The sequence below is a fragment of the Narcine bancroftii genome, chromosome 10 (genome assembly GCF_036971445.1).
Source record: "Narcine bancroftii isolate sNarBan1 chromosome 10, sNarBan1.hap1, whole genome shotgun sequence".
In the NCBI taxonomy this organism is placed as follows: Eukaryota; Metazoa; Chordata; class Chondrichthyes; order Torpediniformes; family Narcinidae; genus Narcine; species Narcine bancroftii.
The window spans coordinates 37279288-37298400 of record NC_091478.1 but is presented as its reverse complement, the minus strand read 5'-3'; the positions used below and the strand labels follow the sequence as shown (position 1 = coordinate 37298400).

The 19113-nt window shown below is 43.0% G+C and overlaps 1 protein-coding gene across 1 annotated transcript in view; it reads left to right on the top strand.

The window, feature by feature from the left end:
- pcdh15b (protocadherin-related 15b) overlaps nucleotides 1–19113 on the top strand; it is a 568726-nt gene that overhangs the window by 358136 nt on the left and 191477 nt on the right. Inside the window, exons 21-22 of the mRNA XM_069899399.1 lie at nucleotides 12262–12402; nucleotides 15147–15259. Of these exons, the coding sequence (XP_069755500.1) occupies nucleotides 12262–12402; nucleotides 15147–15259 (254 nt within the window). The remainder of the gene's footprint in view (nucleotides 1–12261; nucleotides 12403–15146; nucleotides 15260–19113) is intronic.

The window sequence follows — 19113 nt, the reverse complement described above, 5'->3', positions numbered from 1 at the left end:
GCTGCTGCTAAACAATGATTTTGTTCCTTGTTCATATAACCATATACAGCACAGAACAGGCCAGTTTGGCCCCACTAGTACATGCTGGAACAAATCCCTGCCCCCCTAGTCCCACTGACCAGCACCTGGTCCATACCCCTCCAATCCTCTCCCCTCCATGTAATTATCCAGTCTTTCCTTAAATGTAAATTGTGATTCTGATCCATTAATTTTGAGAGGACTAGAAGATAAAATAAAAGATGCTGAGGCTTTAGAAGGTATTGGTCAGACCACATCTGGAGTATTCGGAGCAATTTTGTGTCCCATATTAAGGAATGATGCGCTAGCATTGGAGAAGTTGCAGAAGGATGAGAATGATCCCAGGGGTGAGAAGGTTAACATGAACAAGTATTTACTAGCTCTAGGCCTTTCCTCGTTTGAGTTTAGAAGGATGAGCAAAGTTCTCATCCAAGCATTCCGAATGTTGAAAGGGCAAGATGGAATAGATGTGGAGAAGATGTTTCCAGTAGTGGAAGAGTCCAGGACAAGAGAAAACTGAATCAGAAGAAATTAATGTCCCTTTAGAACAGAGATGAGGAGAATTTTCTATCGTCAGAGAGTTGTGAATCTATGGAATTTGTAACTTCATGTAGCTTGGGAGGCCAAGTCACATCTCTATTTAAAACAGTGTTTGACAAGTTCTTGATTAGTAGGAGTGTCAAAGGTTATATGGAGAAGGCAGGAGATTGGGATTAGGAATGTAGAATACATTGATTTGAATGGACTGAATGGTCTAATTCTGCTCCTGAGTCTTACGATCCTGCTGACTCTAAGTTGAGGTCAATAGAGCAAAATAGGTCATTCAGAGGCCTTTTGTGTGTTTGGACTGAGTTAAACAAAATAAAAGAAATCATGTGATCTGCTGCTATGTGTAGGGTCAGTGAAAGAGCGAGTAAGGGTGAAGACATTTTAAAGATTAGAAGATTTATTTCAGACTTGAGGAAGAATATCAAATCAACAATCCAGAAGGAACCTTTCAACATTCATTAACCTTTTTGCAACAAGTCATATATCCTATCAAGAGAAGCTAAATAGATCTGATCTGTATTCACTGGATTTTAGAAGGATCCAGGGTGACCTTATTGAGACATAGCATTTTGCGGAAACCTGACAGAGTACACGTTGAAATATTTACACAAGTTTGAGCATTTCAATTGAGTCCCCAAAGTTAAATGATAAGGAGCTAGTAATTTCAAATGGAGATGTGTGGAGAGTTTTCATTTGCAGCTGCTGCAGGATCTCTGGAATTCTCTACCCTCAAGGTTTGTGAAGAGTTGATCAATGGAAACATTTATGGTGAAGGAAGATCAGGGAATGAAGCCCTGTTGGAAGGAATTGACACCTGCATTAGGATCCATGCCCCCTAACCTGCTGCTAATTAATTGTGTTCTTGTTCAACTAATCAAAAACTTGACCAGATGATGATATTCGTAAATGGCAATTTCCAATACCAGTTTCAGTAGGTCAAAATAATAGTTCTTATTCCTGAGGTACTAACATTTAAATTTAGACATACAACATGTGCCTCAAGGATCTGTATTGGGCCCATTGTTGTTCGTTATATACATTAATGATCTAGATGATGGGGTGGTGAATTGGATTAGTAAATATGCAGACGATACTAAGATAGGTGGAATAGTGGATAATGAAGAAGGTTTTCAAGGATTGCAGAGGGATTTGGGCTGCTTAGAAAAGTGGGCTGAAAAATGGCAGATGGAATTTAATGCTGATAAGTGTGAGGTGCTTCATTTTGGTAAGAAGAATCAGAATAGGACATACGTGGTAAATGGGAGAGCATTGATGAATACAGAAGAGCAGAAAGATTTAGGAGTAACAGTACATCGTTCCCTGAAGGTAGAAACTCACGTGAATAGGGTGGTGAAGAAGGCTTTTAGTATGCTGGCCTTTATCAATCATTGCATTGAATATAGGAGTTGGGAGGTGATGTTGAGATTGTATAAGACGTTGGTGCGGCCTAATTTGGAGTTCTGTGTGCAGTTCTGGTCGTCTAATTATAGGAAGGATATAAACAGAGTGGAGAGAGTGCAGAGAAGGTTTACCAGAATGTTACCTGGGTTTAAGCATCTAGAGTATAGGGAGAGATTGGACAGATTAGGTCTTTATTCTTTGGAGCGTAGAAGGTTGAGAGGGGATTTGATAGAAGTATTTAAGATTATGAAAGGGATAGACAGAGTGGATGTGGATAGACTATTTCTGTTAAGAGGAGGAAAGATTAAAACAAGAGGACATGAGTTAAGAATTAAGGGGCAGAGGTTTAGAGGTAACATGAGGGGGAACTTCTTTACTCAGAGAGTGGTAGCCGTGTGGAATGATCTTCCGGGAGAAATAGTGGCGGCGGAGCCAATTGTATTATTTAAGAAAAGGTTGGACAAGTATATGGATGAGAAGAAGATGGAAGGTTATGGGTATTGTGCAGGGAGGTGGGACTAGAAAGGGGTGTTTGGTTCGGTGCGGACTAGAAGGGCCTAATGGCCTGTTTCCGTGCTGTAATTGTTATGTTATGTTATGATAACAGTCCATTTCGGTTCACAAGTCCTTGGCACCCAGTTTACACCGATTAACCTACACCCTCAGTACATTTCCAATGGTGGGAGGAAATGGGAGCTGGCGGGCAAAACCCACACAGACATGGGGAAAATGTACAACCTTCTTACGGACAGCACAGGATTTGAACCCTGGTCCCAATCACTAGCGCTGTAAAGGCCGTGCACTGACCGTGCCGCCCTATGCCAACCTTGCTTCACTTTCATTTCTGAAGGTCAAGGAAAATTATTTTCTTACCTGACAAGAACCTAAAATCCAAAAGCTGTTATTCACTTAAAAAGTTCAAATCAATTGAGATTGTACTGTCTGATTTTGGTCACCATTCTGAATTCTGGATTTCAAATTGTAGCCAAATCTTCCAAAGGGTTGTTTTTAAGGAACAAAGAAGGCAAAGGATAATTTCTCATGGAATCATGTCAAGCGATGCATTATAAACAAAGAACTGCTGCAAAGGCATCATGAGATTGAGTTAAGAATTTACTGAAGGAAAGAGCTCTGTGTTGTCATGGTTCTACAAAGCAGATGATACGAAGGTAAGTGGAGGAGCAGGTTGTGCAGAAGAAACACAGAGGCTGCAGCAGGACTTGGGTATATTAGGAGAATGGGCAGAGAAGTGGCAAATAAAATATCATGTCAGAAAGTGCACGGGCATGCATTTTGGTGGAATCAATAAATAGGCAGACTATTTTTTAAATGGGGCAAAAATTTGAAATGCTCAGATGCAAAAGGGCCTGGGAGTCCTTGTGCAGGATAGCCTGAAGGTAAACTTGGAGGTTGAGATGGTGGTGAAGAAGGGCCAATGGAATGCTGGCGTTCATTTCAAGAGGAATAGAGCAGGGATGTGATGTTGAGGCTTTATCAGGCACTGGTGAGATTCACTTGGAGTATTGTGAGCAGTTCTTGGCTCTTCATTTAAGAAACAATACTGTGGAAGTTTCAAAGGAGGTTCAATGGGATGGCTCTGGATTATCATAAGTGAGATGTTTGACAGCTCTTGGCCTGTATTCATTGGGAATTTAGGAGAATGAAGGGGGATCTCATTGGAACAAGTGAAATGTTGAAAGGCATGGACAGAGTAGATGAAGAAAAGTTGTCCCCCATGGTGAGAGATTCTTCTAGGATAAGAGGGCACAACTTCAGGATTGAAGCCCACCCAATTAGAACAGAGAAGCATAGGAATTTCTTCAGCCAAAGGTTGGTAAATGTGTGGCCCGTGTTGTCTCAGTTGTGAGGGCCAGGTCATTGGGTGCATTTAAGACAGATTATTATTTTCTTGATTAGCCAGGTCAACAAAGGTTATGGGGAGAAGGCCAGGAAGTAGGGCTGAGTGGGGAAATGGATCAGCTCATGATTAAATGGTGAAACAGACTCGATGGGCTGAATAGCCTATTTCTAAACCAATGTCTAATGGTCAATGATAATAGTGGTAAATCATGCAGATTTATAGCACATTTTCTTTGGCAGTGTCCTCAAATAAATGGTCCCAAAATTGTGTTATTTGGAGAGGGACCAGGGCAAAGAGTTAGTGTACTTTCATGAAGAGGGATCAAAAGAAGTGACTTTTGGTCTATCTATAACCGATATAGGGATCTCTGCACAAAGGTTTGATGTTGGAATGCAGAATGTCAAAATTCCATGGAAAGCCATGTAAATAGCTAAAAATAACAGTTTTCGCTGATTTCCTGGCCTTTTTGACAACCATCTGTTCAGGGCTGGATTTAGGTATTGTGGGGCTTGTAGCATAAATTTGAAAGGGGCCCTAAATCTTTGGCTTGGCTTCGCGACGAAGATTTATGGAGGGGGTAAAAAGTCCACGTCAGCTGCAGGCTCGTTTGTGGCTGACCAGTCCGATGCGGGACAGGCAGACACGATTGCAGCGGTTGCAAGGGAAAATTGGTTGGTTGGGGTTGGGTGTTGGGTTTTTCCTCCTTTGCCTTTTGTCAGTGAGGTGGGCTCTGCGGTCTTCTTCAAAGGAGGCTGCTGCCCGCCAAACTGTGAGGCGCCAAGATGCACGGTTTGAGGCATTATCAGCCCACTGGCGGTGGTCAATGTGGCAGGCACCAAGAGATTTCTTTAGGCAGTCCTTGTACCTTTTCTTTGGTGCACCTCTGTCACGGTGGCCAGTGGAGAGCTCGCCATATAATACGATCTTGGGAAGGCGATGGTCCTCCATTCTGGAGACGTGACCCATCCAGCGCAGCTGGATCTTCAGCAGCGTGGACTCGATGCTGTCGACCTCTGCCATCTCGAGTACCTCGACGTTAGGGGTGTGAGCGCTCCAATGGATGTTGAGGATGGAGCGGAGACAACGCTGGTGGAAGCGTTCTAGGAGCCGTAGGTGGTGCCGGTAGAGGACCCATGATTCGGAGCCGAACAGGAGTGTGGGTATGACAACGGCTCTGTATACGCTTATCTTTGTGAGGTTTTTCAGTTGGTTGTTTTTCCAGACTCTTTTGTGCAGTCCTAAATGGTGCTAGCTGGTGCATGTGCGGTGAGGGGGGAAGCATTTACACTGAAAATGACCCCCTCCCTTCCCCCATTAAAACTTACTTATGGCGGCGGCTGGCTCAGTGTGGCTTTCTTACCCTTAATCCTTCATGCAGCTGGAACCATTCTGTGTTTCCCTGGTGCTAACACTGGCAGAGTGGTTCCAGCTGCATGGGGGATTATGGGTAACAAAGACAGCCATTGCTCCTGCAGCTCGACGAGATGCCGGAACATCGCTCCGGTGAACTCTGATAGGACTGCACTCATGCTGTCACATCAGGAGTTAGATGGGAGGGGGAGGGGGGGAGGCGTGTGACAGACAGCCAGGGCTGGGTGCGAGGCAGTTGACTGAAGCAAGGACAATGGGGGCGCCCACTTCAAGTGGCATGTTATAACCTTGATGAAAGATTACAATAATTTTTTTTGCTTCAACCTAAAGGGAATATATGCCTAAAGGCATATTTTATTTCCCAACAATTGTTCAGCCTGCAGCGGCTATGAAATATCACACTGAGAGTCTATGTTGCTAACCCCAATTACGGGTGATTATAGGCTAAAATTGCTAACCTTAAATTTGTTCGAGATTTTAGCCAATTATCTCCTTTAATCGGGGTTATTAACACAGACTTTCAGTGTGGTATCTCATAGTCTCTGCACAAAGATGAAAACGAAAATGTTTAAGTTCATAATTCATAGTACTGTCATAAACGCGAGAGCCCTTTAAAATGCGGGGCCCATAGTGTATGCTACTTTTGCTACCATGTTTGTTCGGCCCTGCTTCCATTGGCCTTTCTTATTAGAATAGTGTTTGAGTTCATTTGAAGCAATGATTGCTAGACTTCTAGATACACAAAAAAAAACTTAAAAACAAAGTATTAGCAGGTAAGCTGGCACCATATTAGAACCAGAAAGGAAAGCAAAGGAGAATTCCTTCTGAGACATTAAGTGCCCATGGCCTACTCCTTCTTCCATTAAATGTTGCCATGAAAAAAAATCTTTTTGTGTGATCCTTTCTCTTTTCCCCCTCCCCCCACCCCAGAAGCCCAGGATCCCAAATTTGCTCTGCTCATAACTAACCTGGGCTATTTTCTCGCAATATCAGTTAGGAAATAATGTCTAATCATCACTGAACCGAGAAAAGCCTGTGATAAGACCAGCTCCCACCACTGAATTCTCACCAACATCTGTAGAATTATGTCTCCCAAGTCGAGTGATTCATTTCTGATGATTTGTGAAATTAAAAGCAGTTTTCATCAGTAATAACTGAAAATCAATCAACATTCATTGATTCCGAGATGTTTACCATTAGAATAATACTGAATGCATTTCATTGGACGGCCTATGATTAGGTTTTGCTTCAACTCGTCCAGATTAAGATAACAGAAGAATCTATTTTTAATGATGCTTCTCTTTTTCATTAAATCTTGCCACAGGAATGAGTGATAAGATGGCAATAAGCCAGGCCAATTTAATAAAGAACATTGTGGATGGGTGCAGTGTTTTTTCTTCTTGTGTGTTTATGCAAAGATAACTTGGATTCTTCTGCATGATATGATTTCCAGAAGAAAAATATGCTTAGGTGAGATTTTATTTGGGCATTTTAATTAATTTAATTTAAAATGTCATTCAGGTGACTGGTTTATGCTCTGAACAAGCTCTATATCATTTTATCCTATTCATATTAGCCCACCACTGCTTTCTGCTCATCTGGCTTCCTCTTAAATATATCTTTGCAAAACACTGTATCTATTCTATCTAGTGGCATGTTTCACATCACATCCACTCATTTTTATTTATTTGTTTTTTTGTGCATCTTCTCCATACCCAATGGCTCTTGACAAAATGGAGGTGACCTGCCTGGTAAACATACTTTCAAGGTTCTGTTTGGCAGGGTCAGCTCCGAAGCGGGGCATTCATGCGCACTGCCTCGCCAAGCAAGGTATTGTGCCCCACCGTCAGACCCGCACCCGTCCACATCACGAGCATGCACCAAGTATAACTTGATGCATGCTTGTGACCCTCCACACTCCCCCACCACTAAAGTGTGTTAGCCGTCACTAGCGCATGCTAGGGACTCTCCATGCAATAAAAGCAGTGCTTTCGGCTGCTACATTAGAGGGATGGGGGAAGTTTCTGACCATTTGGCAGGTAGGTGACCAGCACCCCCCTCCCCAAACTCTGCTGACCGAGTTTACGACTGTCGGATTGTGCCACCCCCAGTTACCCTAATGCCCCCCTCTAACATTCGTTCTAGGATATTGATGTCGTGAGAAATATATTTTCAACAAGATAGTGGACAATTTAAAGGGGAGCCTAAGAATGCTGGCCCTGGGCTTCTTGGTCATAGAAGTTGCATTTTTGGGAGTTGCTGTTTCATTAGCCAAGGCCATTTTGGACCAGTGATGGATGGAATGAATGTTTCTTGTGGATGGTATTATCGGAATTAAGCTCCAGCAACACAGTTTCTTGGGTATTGTCAGAGCTGCAATCATTCAGGCATGTGAAAGTTATTCCCTCATTCTTCAGAACGCAAAAAATTGAGTCACTTGCTGCAAATACGTAGCATCTGATATGCTCTTGGAGGCACAGTGTTTATATGGCTGGTTCATATATAACAATGTGCAATGTTGGGAATATATGGATGGTGACACGAAGAGTATGAAGAGACATCAAATGGTTTACTTTTTGCAAATAACTTACTCTGTGTAAAGTCTATTTTTGGAAAAGCCTTGATTTTTTGGTCAGCGGTAGCCTCTGAATTGCTCAGTGATGGTGGCACACAGAATAGTATGGGAGATGGCTAGATTTTCTCAAGTTCAAGTTCATTACCATCCAATTGCACAAGTACAACCCGATGAAACAGTGGTTTCCCGTCTTCAGTGCAGAACAGGCAAGTACACCACCAGACATATCCCACACACACAAATAATACATACACAGGACAAATATACACATATAAAATAAATAAATAGACGGATAGATAGATAAATTAATATTTACTAACTTTTTTGGTAAATATTAGACTCTCAGATGGTTAATGTGAGCAGTTCCTTAAGTTGTTCAGCATTGTCACTGCCTACAGGAAGGAGCTGCTTCTCAGCCTGGTGATACTGCCGCTGATGCATCTGTACCTTGTCCCCCACGGGAGTAGTTGAAAGATGCTTTGTGTGCCCTCTTCAGTAGATCACGTCAATGAGGGGGAGGGAGACCCCAGTGATCCTCTCTGTGATCCAATTCTCTACTGCAACTGTACCACACTGTGATGCAATAGAGGTCCTGTAGAAGGATGACATGATGGTGGCTTTGCCCACTTCAGTCTTCGCAGAAAGTGCAGTCATTGTTGCTCCTTCCTGACAAGTGAGGAGATGCTATGTGTCCACGATAGGTCACTTGTTGAGGGCTCTCCAAGGAACCTGGTGCTCTCCACTCTATCCATTATTTAGTTATTGATGTGTAGTGGAGGATGGTCTTTGCTGGTCCTTCTGAAGTCCACGATCATCTCCTTCATCTTGTCCACATTGAGATTTAGGTTGTTATTCACACCATTTCATGAGAATTCCCTCCTCTTCTCTGCCGTGCGACTCATCATTGCTACTGATGAGGCCGACGACTGTCGTGTCCTCTCCAAACTCGATGACTCACTTGGAGCTGGATCTGCATCTGTAATGTGAGCAGGAGCGGGCTGATCCCACAGTTCTGAGGTGCGCCTGTGCTCAGCGTGATGGTGCTTGATGTTCTGCTACTGACCCAGTTGGACTGTGGTCTTTCTGTTAGGAAATCCAGTATCCAGTTGCATAGAGGGGTGTTTAGTCCCAGTGAGGACAGCTTCTCCACCACCCTTTGGAGAATAATCATTTTAAACACTGAGTTGAAGTTGATAAACAGCAGGCTGGGGTATGAGGCGTCATTCTCACGATACAAAGGGTGGACAAGGCTATAGCATCATCAGTGGAATGGTTTCTTCTCAAGCAAAATGAAATTGGTTCTCCTGGAGGTTTCTCTTACTGGAGGCAGTGGTTGCCTGTCTTTATTTCTTGCAATTTAATGTATATGAGTGTTCTTTAAATCCTGTGATATGTAGAAGTGAGCTGCATCATTTTGTGAGTTTGTGCAAGTGGAATTGACCATTGTGTGGATCTAACGATGGAATGAAAGTCATTTCAGAAGACGCTAAAGATGGTTTTGTTTTGGACCTGACCATGATGACCTGGGGGCTGGTTGATTGACCATCAACAGGCACGTCCAATGGGGGAAAGGTTTCAGTTGTGGAGGTGGGAGGCTGGGAATAAATCCTGATGTTATCAACCATCAGTGCTTTCTTCTTCATGTTACTGACTTCACTTTTACCAAGGTTTATCAATGCTGCACTGAGTCAAGTGCTGCCTAGATATCAAAAGCAAGTTACTCTCATCCCACTTCCAGAACTTAGCTCTTGTGGACATATTTCGATTATTCCGAAGATGAGGTCAGGAACCAAATGGTCCAAGGAAATTGAAAATGGATATTGGAGAATAAGTTATTGGTGATTTAAAAATTGTATGATTGCCCTGTTTGGTGATAGCATCCGTAGCGGCGCTGTGGCGGCACTACAACTCCCAGGAAGCATCGAACCGGCCATGTGACGTCAGTGTGTGATGACGGCAACGCGTGTTGAACATGAGATTCTGGCTTTTGAAAGGTTATGCGGGTGACAAAGAATAAATCTGTTTGACTCACTCTAGAAATGCTATGTGTGGTTATTTCATTGTGTCCCAATGCAATTCCAGTGGCCACACATCCATCAATTTGATAATGGATTGGACAGCAATTAGTAAAATTGGATTTGTCCTGCTTTTTGTGAAGAGGACATACCTGGTATGTTTCCACATTATCAGATAGATGCCTGTGCTGTAATTGTACTGAAAGTACAGCAGGGTCTGGAGTGCATTTCTTCAGCCAACGAGTCATCTGGTCCCATGGCCTTTTCTGGACACTGTGCAGTCAGCTATTATCACATTGAATGAACTGAAGTGACTGAAGATTGGCTTCGGTGAAGGTGGGGATCTCTGGAGGAAACGGAGTTGGATACTTACCTTGCCACCTTTGGCTGAATACGATTACAAAAGTTCAGACCTTCTTTTGAACACTTAAGCTGGGCTCAGCTTTCATTGAATCTCTTCCATATTATAATCACCACCATTATATGTGGCATCTGTATCACTCAGTTTCCCCAATCCATGTTGATGTCGCTGTATCCAATTCTTTAAATCAGAAGGTTGGAAGGAACTATGGCCAGTTAATGAAATATTGGAATGTGGGCCAGGCTGGCATATTGTGGACTATTTATCCAATTTCCTAATTTCCGTGTGGCCAATATATCTATTCACCTTCATTTTTTTGCCACATGTCTGATCACCTTGTGAATCAAATGCAAATATTGTTTTATATCTTTTGGAGTACAATTTTGTTATTTGGTGATAAGATATAGAATGATTCAGTTCACATAAACTTTTTTTTGTATTTTAGCTTAATTAAAATCTGATAGCTTTAATAGAACTAAACATGCCTTTCGAATGTAAGAAGGAGGATATTGTCCCTTGTGCAACATAGGGAGGGCATGATGGAGCTGTGGTGGGGCCTAGTGCGCCTCGGAGTTCTGAGATATATCAAAGAGTGGAGGAGCAGAGGTGGTCATGAAGTTGGATTGAAGGGTGGAAAGGAGGTTGGCAGTCGGATTTGGGGAACAGATTGCGGTGGTGGAGGTGGGAGGTGTGATACAACTGGCTCAGAATGGGCTGCATGTTTCCTTTGCCAGTAACAGCTGACCAGACCCACTTTTCACCATTTGCTCCATTGTCTTTCCAGTCCCGTCACATCAAAAAGTCATGCAAGTACTTTGAACAGTGAAGGGAATTATAAAAAGTTGCAGGTTCTGAAAAACTGAAATAAAAATTGCATCTGAGGAAAAAGAATTAATGTTTTGTAACAAAGACCCTTTGTCAGACTGCTTCCAGCAATTTCTGCTTTTATTTTAAAAGTGATGTAGATTGTGCCTTTGCCACCCTCACAGGTGCTCTATTCAAGACCCATATCACTCCCATCCTCCTGATTCACTTAAATATATTTCCCTTCGAATTTTACTATATTTAATACTGTTATTTCCATCTGATCTTCTTTCAAATGTATATGTTTCACAAATCCTTCCTTCCACCTTCATATTTCCAGAGAACCACGGGCTAGCCACTCTCTCATTCATGATTAAAATTCTTCACCTCTGGCAGCCCTCTATGGAGCTATCACATTCACCCTGTATGTAGTTGCTAGAGATGAATGCAGTCCTTGCTCTGCTTCCTAACAAAGACAATTAATTAAATTGAAAAATAGGAGTTATGTAATACTGGGAATAAACTGTGCTCTTGATAATGTGGCCATCTGTAATCAAAGAAGACACTTGAGACAGAACTATTTTAAGGACTTTGACCTTCTTTCATGAAACTCCTGTACATGCAATAGCTCCTCACAGTAAGTTTACTGTTTCTCTAATCTCCTAATTGACCTACGTCAGGATTAAGTTCCATTAAAGATCTCAAGTGTTTCCCTTAACTAATTTAAATTTCCTTTTAATATTTTGTAAATATTTTATCAATTTGTGCTTGATAAATAATGGTTATTACTTCAGAATCAATATATTGGGCAACTGTCAAATATATCTTATATTTTAATAGGTATATTTCCATAGCTACAAATGATGAAGATGTGAATTTATATTATACATATTTATTTTACATTATATCTTCAAGAATACATGTGATCATTATGTGCTGTGCATTATGTGTTTAGAAATACAACACGGTAACAGAACCTGCCCTGCCCAAATACACCAATTAACCTACAAACCCCGTACCTTTTTGAAGGGTGGAATGAAACCGGAGCACCCAGAGGAAACCCACATGGACAGAGGAAGAATAAATGTAATCCTTACAGAGAGCACCAGATTTGAACCCAAGTGGCGGGTGTTGTAATGGCATTGTGTTCCCCTCTATGCTCACTGTGCCACCTTGGTGTGTCCACCATGGACTGGAGGAATCACCGTTTCATATATACAGTCACAAATAATGATAATCTTACCTTGAATTTAACTTTGAATGAATTGATATACCATCTGTTTACCTTTGCTATTTTTGTATGCAGTGGAGCCCAGAAAGCAGTGTCCGATACAAGGTGGATCTAACTGAATTTCCATACAGTGCAAGCATATTTGAAGTGGAAGAATTTACAGGACGGGTTCTTACCCGAGTGAATCTCAATGAAGAACCTAATACCATTTTCAAGGTAACAAAATCAAGTTCACCTGGTCATTTTAGGTAGTCCTAAAACGTGCGCTGCTGAGTGTGGCAGTGTACACTAAGAATTCTCTAGTTATGTGACCATCACACAAATTTAGTTAGAACTGAACATGCAAAGCACTAAGGATGCTTGTTCCTTCCCAACCCAACCCATTCCCTTGCCGACATATCTGTCCATGGTCTCATGCACTTCCAGACTGAGAATGGCTGCAAATTGGAGGCAAAACACCTAATTTTCAGCTGGGCGCCATCAACTAGATAGCATTGACATTGACTTCTCTGGTTTTCGTTAGCCACCCTCGTGTCTCCTTTCATGTAACCCTCTCTCTCCCTCTCTCTCTCTTTTCCCTTTTTCCTCTCCTTTACCTCAGCTATGCATCTACTCAGCCAAACCCCCACACCTATCATTCCCCTATCATTTCTCACCCCCTTCCCCTGTCATTTCTCACCTCCTTCCCCTATCATTTCTCACTCTCTCTTCCCCTGTCATTTCTCACCCCTTCCCCTGTCATTTCTCACCCCCTTCCCCTATCATTTCTCACTCCCCCTTCCCCTATCATTTCTCACTCCCCTCTTCCCCTGTCATTTCTCACCCCACTTCCCCTATCATTTCTCACCCCCCTTCCCCTATTATTTCTCACCCCCCTTCCTCATTAATTTCTCCCCCCACTTCCCCTATCATTTCTCACCTTTCCTGGCCTCTTATCAATATCCTTTCATCTGTTAGTCTATTCTCCTCCCACTGCTATTTGGGGTAAAACACAGGATTCTGTTGGCACCATGGTTAAGTGGAAAAACACACACAAATGCTAGAGAAACTCAACAGGTCAAACAGTGCCAAGATACATCACCAATGTTTCGGGCTTGAGGTGTGGGGGAATATGAGAGATGCCCGAACAAAAGTGGGAAGGGGTGTGAGGATGGGAGATGATAGGTGGAGAGGGGATGAGTCTAGGGTAGGTGGAGAGAAAAAGGAAGTATGAACTGGAATAACTAGTTAAAAGGTGGGTGGGGGGGGGGGGGAATGCAGTGAACTCAATGTTCATGCCCTGGGATTGGAGGGTTCCCAGATGGACAATGAGGTGTTGTTCCTCCAGTCTGCGGGTGATCAGGGTGGGGTCATGTGAAAGGCCATGGACAGACATGTGAGCTTGAGAGTGTGACTCAGAAATGAAGTGGTTGGCTACGGAGAGGTCACTTTGGTTGCGGATGTAGGGGAGGTGCTGGGCGAAGTGATCTCCTAAACTGCGACCGGTCTCTCTGATGTAGAGAAGGCCACAGAGGGTGCACCGGATGCAGTAAATGAGTTCTTTGGAGGCAGAGGTGAAGTGTTGCTTCACCTGAAAGGTTTGTTTGGGACCTCGGACTGTGGTGACAGAGGAGGTTTGGTGCAGGTATCACACCTCCTACGACCACAGTAGAAGATACCAGGGTGGGGGGATGGGTGGGGAGGGAAGAGTGCACAAGGGAGACATGGAGGGAGCGGTCCCTATGGAAGGCTGAGAGTGGAGGAGAAAGAATAATGTGTGGTGGTGGTGGGGTCCTGTAATAAGTGTCAGAATTACCAGCGGAGGCTGGTGGGGTGGAAGGTGAGGACAGGGGGAATTCTGTGTTTATTGTTTCTAGGGATTGGGGGGTTAGGAAATGCAGATGAGGGCTGAGTTAATGGTGGTGGAAGGGAAGCCATGTTTGTGGAAGAGGCTCTGGACTGGAAGACCTCATCTTGGGAGCAGATGTGGCAGAGACAGAGAAATTGAGAGAAAGGAATGGAGTCCTTGCAAGGGACAGGGTGTGAGGAGGTATAGTCCAGGTAGTTGTGGGAGTTAGAGGGTTTTAATAAATGTCAGTGGAGAGTCTCTCTCCTGAGATGGAGACAGAGAGATCCAGAAAAGGGAGAGGGTCATCAGAGATGGACCAGATGAGTTTGTCCAGGTGGAAATTGGCCATGAAATTGACGAGCTCATCACAGGTGCATGAGGCCACCCCAATGTAATCCTCGATGTACTGGAGGAGGAGTTGGGGGTCTTGTCTGTGTAAACTTGTAGCATGTTTTGCTCCACAAAACCCACAAACAGGTAGGCATAGCTGGGACCCACTGCTATTGACTTTATTCAAATACTGCCTGCTTCTTCCCATAGCTTGAAGAAGGACTTAAGCCCCAAACATTAGAAATATATCTTTACCTCCAATGGCCACTGTGAGACCAGCTGTGTTCCTCTGGCATTACTGTGTTTTTACTCCCAGAATAACTGTCTCTCAGAGGGGGTGTGAAAGGGCATGGTTTCATCATGTGCCAAGGTTGAAGGGGAGGACTTGCACAGTGAAGTGCCTGGTGGAATTTCTGGAGTGAAGCAAAATGAGCTAAAAATAGTTGTTAACCTAATTCATGATGGAACAAAGCTGAAAGAATCTCCTGAATTACTTTCTCAATAATTTGAAAATAATAATTTTGGTTGACTAGTTTTATGAAATAAAAGCTGAAAACTGGGTCAGGCAGCATCCGTAGACGGAGAAGCAGTGTTAATGTTTCAAGTTGATGACACTATGTCCGAATCATTCCAATGAAAGATCTTCTCCCTGAAGCATTGATTTTGTTTCTCTATCCACAAATGCTGCTTTGACGGGCGCTTTTAATTTGGATTTCCAGAAAACGCTGTTTTACTTTTAAATTTTCATTGTTGATTTTATAAACTGATTAGAATGAAAATAGTTTATTTTTCTTTTATTCAGCTGGCAATAATTGCATATGATGATGGAGAACCGATGAGGTTTAACTCTACCATCGTGGAAGTTACTGTACTGCAGCCATCAGTAATACCACGTTTTACACAAGAAGATTACAGGTACATTGAGGGGGGGGGAGAAAATGCTCTGGTTTTAAGTGTGGCGTCAGTTACAAGAATGTTTTCTGGTTAGTGTTTCATTGTCTAGCGCAGCATTAATTACAGGATCAATGATCAGGGTTCGAATCCAGTGCTACTTATAAGGAATTTGTACCACTGTGTGGGTTTTCTCTGATGCCTCCAGTTTCCTCCCACCCTCCAAAATGTATAGGTTGGCAGGTTAATTGGCACAGGTTTCATGGGCTGGAAGGGCCTTCTATCGTGCTGGACTGTTAACATTAACATTTAAAGAAATAAGAAGATGCTTTATTTTATTTATCACACGCAGCCTCTCTAGCAGCACATCGGGATCTCGGGTGCTTAGCTCATCCACAGAGGTAGCATTTCAGCTGATTTTTGTGGAGCCGCAGCCGCGACAGGGTCAATGGCCGAGTCTTGAGTCTGATCATTCTGGTGGTTCGGCAGTAAAGTAGGGGCATGTGGCCGTGATTCAGTAGCTGGTTCTTGCCCTTCTAAGGGCAAGATCTAGAGACTTGGCGACTCTTCTAGCTTGATTTAAATCTAGTTCACCTGTCTCTAGCAACCACTGTCTCACATCATTTGATTTCGCTCCAGAGATCAATGAGTCCAGGACCAGTATACTGCAGACTCCACTCTCCTTTAAGCACTCTCCTTTATACTGGTCACGAATGGTCAGGATAAAGTCACTGATTGACTCCCCTGGCTGCTGTTTGCGTGTAGCCAGCAAGTATCTGGCATGCACTTCATTCTGCTGGCCGACTTATTTTTCTCTCAGAGCAGCGATAGCAGCCAAATAAGTCTCTTTATCAGGATGAAGACCTTGGTGCCTATCCAGGATAGAAGTAGGAAGAGCTTCTGCTCGTCATCCACTCTCCATGCCACATTTAAAAATGCTTCCAGGCACCACAGCCAATGCTCAAAGTGAGTCGCAGCCTCCAGGGCTCGTGGGTAAAACTCGAGCCTGTTGGGTTTCAGAATTCTTATCAGAATTCTTTCCATTCTTACCAGAGGTTGAGGTATGGGCGCAGGCATCTGTTTTGGTGGTGCGGAAGGCTGCACTGGCTGTGGGGCTTAAACATGCGCCGATGCTGCAGCTTCCAGCGAAAGCGGAGGAAGCAGGGTTGTTGAGCCTCCGGTCGGTGAGCCTGTGCTTCTCTGATTGCTCCATTGTCTTCATCCTCTGACTCTGTTTTCAGATTGGGCACTTCTTTTGAAGTCACCTCAAGTGAATTTTGCTAATAAAATTGAACCACAGTCAATAACTCATGAAACAGGAGTAACATTGGCATTTACGAGTAGGAACGTGGCAGTGTTAGACATCTGTGAGGCTAGTCCCAATCTGTTGCTGAGAGCAGTGGACAGGAAGTAAGGGGGCTACTTCCCCCTCGTCAGCCTATAGCACTAGTCCCAATCTGTTGCTGAGAGCAGTGGACAGGAAGTAAGGGGGCTACTTCCCCCTCGTCAGCCTATAGCACTAGTCCTCCATACCAGCTGGTAGTGAGCAACTACATTCCACCTACAAGCATCACTGCAGGATCACCACAGTGAAGTCACTTTCCAGATCTACAAAACTTCCCTTGGCTCTAGTCAGTTCTGGATTTGTGACAATCACAGTTCTTCTTGCTCAGTTTGGCTCCATTCCAACTAGATTCTGTGGATGTTCTTCTGATTAATTTCAGTGTTGGATATTCTGCATCTCTGACCAACATAGGGGCTCAGCAGATGGCTCATGCTCAGCTGGCATTAATAGACACAATGCCTGGCTGATGTTTCTGCAATCTGAAAACTGACTGTTGTCCAAAGCAATGTATTTCAGAAGCAAACAAGTATTTATATACTAGGTGTGTTATATGGAAGGACAAGGAAAGGGGTATTGGCTGAGGTCTCAGAGGGGAAACCCAGAAGCCTATGTTATACTGAATGCTTGTTTTAACCTTGCTTAGCTACATTACCTTGTTTGTCAGAGCAGCCTGCAAGTAGTTTTTTTTTTAGTCAGTCTTACTGTTATGACAAACTGGGTTAAAATATCCTGCCATTCAATATAATGCAGACTGATCTTGTGGGTTGGTGATGGAAACCAGTCTGAGCGGATGAGAAACTAGAGATTGGCAACCTTTCTCCAAAATGTAGAATGAACAGAAGGACTCTTCCATTTCCCAGCCCACGAGGCGTGCACATTGATGTTAATCTTTGCTTCAACTTCCAGGGATTAGTATTGTGCAAGGTAGGTAGGGCATTGGCAGGAAGAAGAGAGTTGGAATACAAGGATGATTGATTGGCTGCCAGTTGCGAGTGGTGTTCCACAGGGTCTGTGTTGGGACCGCTTCTTTTTTGTGTTGCACATTATTAATTTGGATTTGGAAATAATGGCTTTGTGGCTAATTTTGCAGATGATGCAAAGGTAGGTGGAGGAGCAGATTGTGTAGAGGAAAACTTAGAGGCTGCAGAATGACTCAGACAGATTAGGAGAATGGGCAGAGAAGTAGCAAATGAAAAATAATGTTGGAAAATGTACACTTTGATAGAAAAAGTAAAGAGCAGACTATTTTTTAAATGGGGAAAAGTTGAAAATACCCAGATGGAAATGAACCTAGCGCAGAATAGTCTGAAGGTAAACATGCAGGTTGTGGTGGTGATGAAAAAAGCAAATGGAATGCTGACGTTCATTTCAATAAGAGCAAGGATTGATGTTGAGGCTTTACAAAGCACTGCTGAGACCTCACTTGGAGTATTACGAGCAGATTTGGGCTCCCCATTTAAGAAAGGATGTGCTGATTCTGGAGACGGTTAAGAGGAGGTTCACTAGGATGATTCTGGGAGTGAAAGGGTTATCATCTGAAGCGCTTTTGACAATGCTTGGCCTGTATTCATTGAAATTTAGGAGAATGAGAGGGGATCTCATTGAAATAATTTCAAATATTGATGTTGAAAAGTTGTTTCCCACGGAGGGAGAGTCTAGGACAAGTGGGCACAAGTTCAGGATTAAGGAGTATCTGCTTGAAACAGAGATGCATAGGAATTTCTTCAGCCAGTAGGTGGTAAATCTGTGGAATTGTTGCCATATTTAGTTGTGGAGGTCAGGTCATTGGATGTATTTAAGGAAGTGATTGATAGGTTTTTGATTAGCCAGGGAACCAAAGGTTATGGGAGAAGGCTAGGCAGTGGGGCTGAGTGGGAAAATGGATCAGCTCATGATTAAATGGCAGAGGAGACTTGATGGGCTAAAGAGCCTATTTCTGCTCCTATATCTTATGGTCTCTGAGAGTTGGTTAGCTGCTACCCACTGCTTGTCTTACGACATAGACGTGTGGCAATAGAAATTCACCAAGACAATGTTTTCTTCAAAACAATAATTTTAAAAAATAATATAAAATCTTACTTAAATCTAAACTTAACCCTAACCCTATGTGCAAAACTATGTGTGTGTATTGATTACCCAAACCTTTACAACTTAGGCACAATTCTGAAAAGTCATATTCAAAGTTCAGTCTTAGGAATCTTGAGATAAAACTTAGAATCTTTAAACTGATTTCAGGAATAATTATGTAGTTGAGACACCGAGTCATCAGACTTCTCAAAACTCATGAATTCTTGTCGGGTTGATTTCAGAGAAATGGTCCTTCATACGAATGATTTGTCACAGCTCCCGTTCCTTATGTAAGGCTTACAAGACTTGTGACCTCCATGATGCTTTCACAGACCCAGGCAAGGGTTTTAGATGAAGTAACCATCAAATGGTCATGATCCAGAAATGAGAATGATCTTGCTTTCTGTGCCCAAATATGAGTCAGTCAGAAGTAACCATTACAATGGTGTAGAGCTCGTCGAAAGAA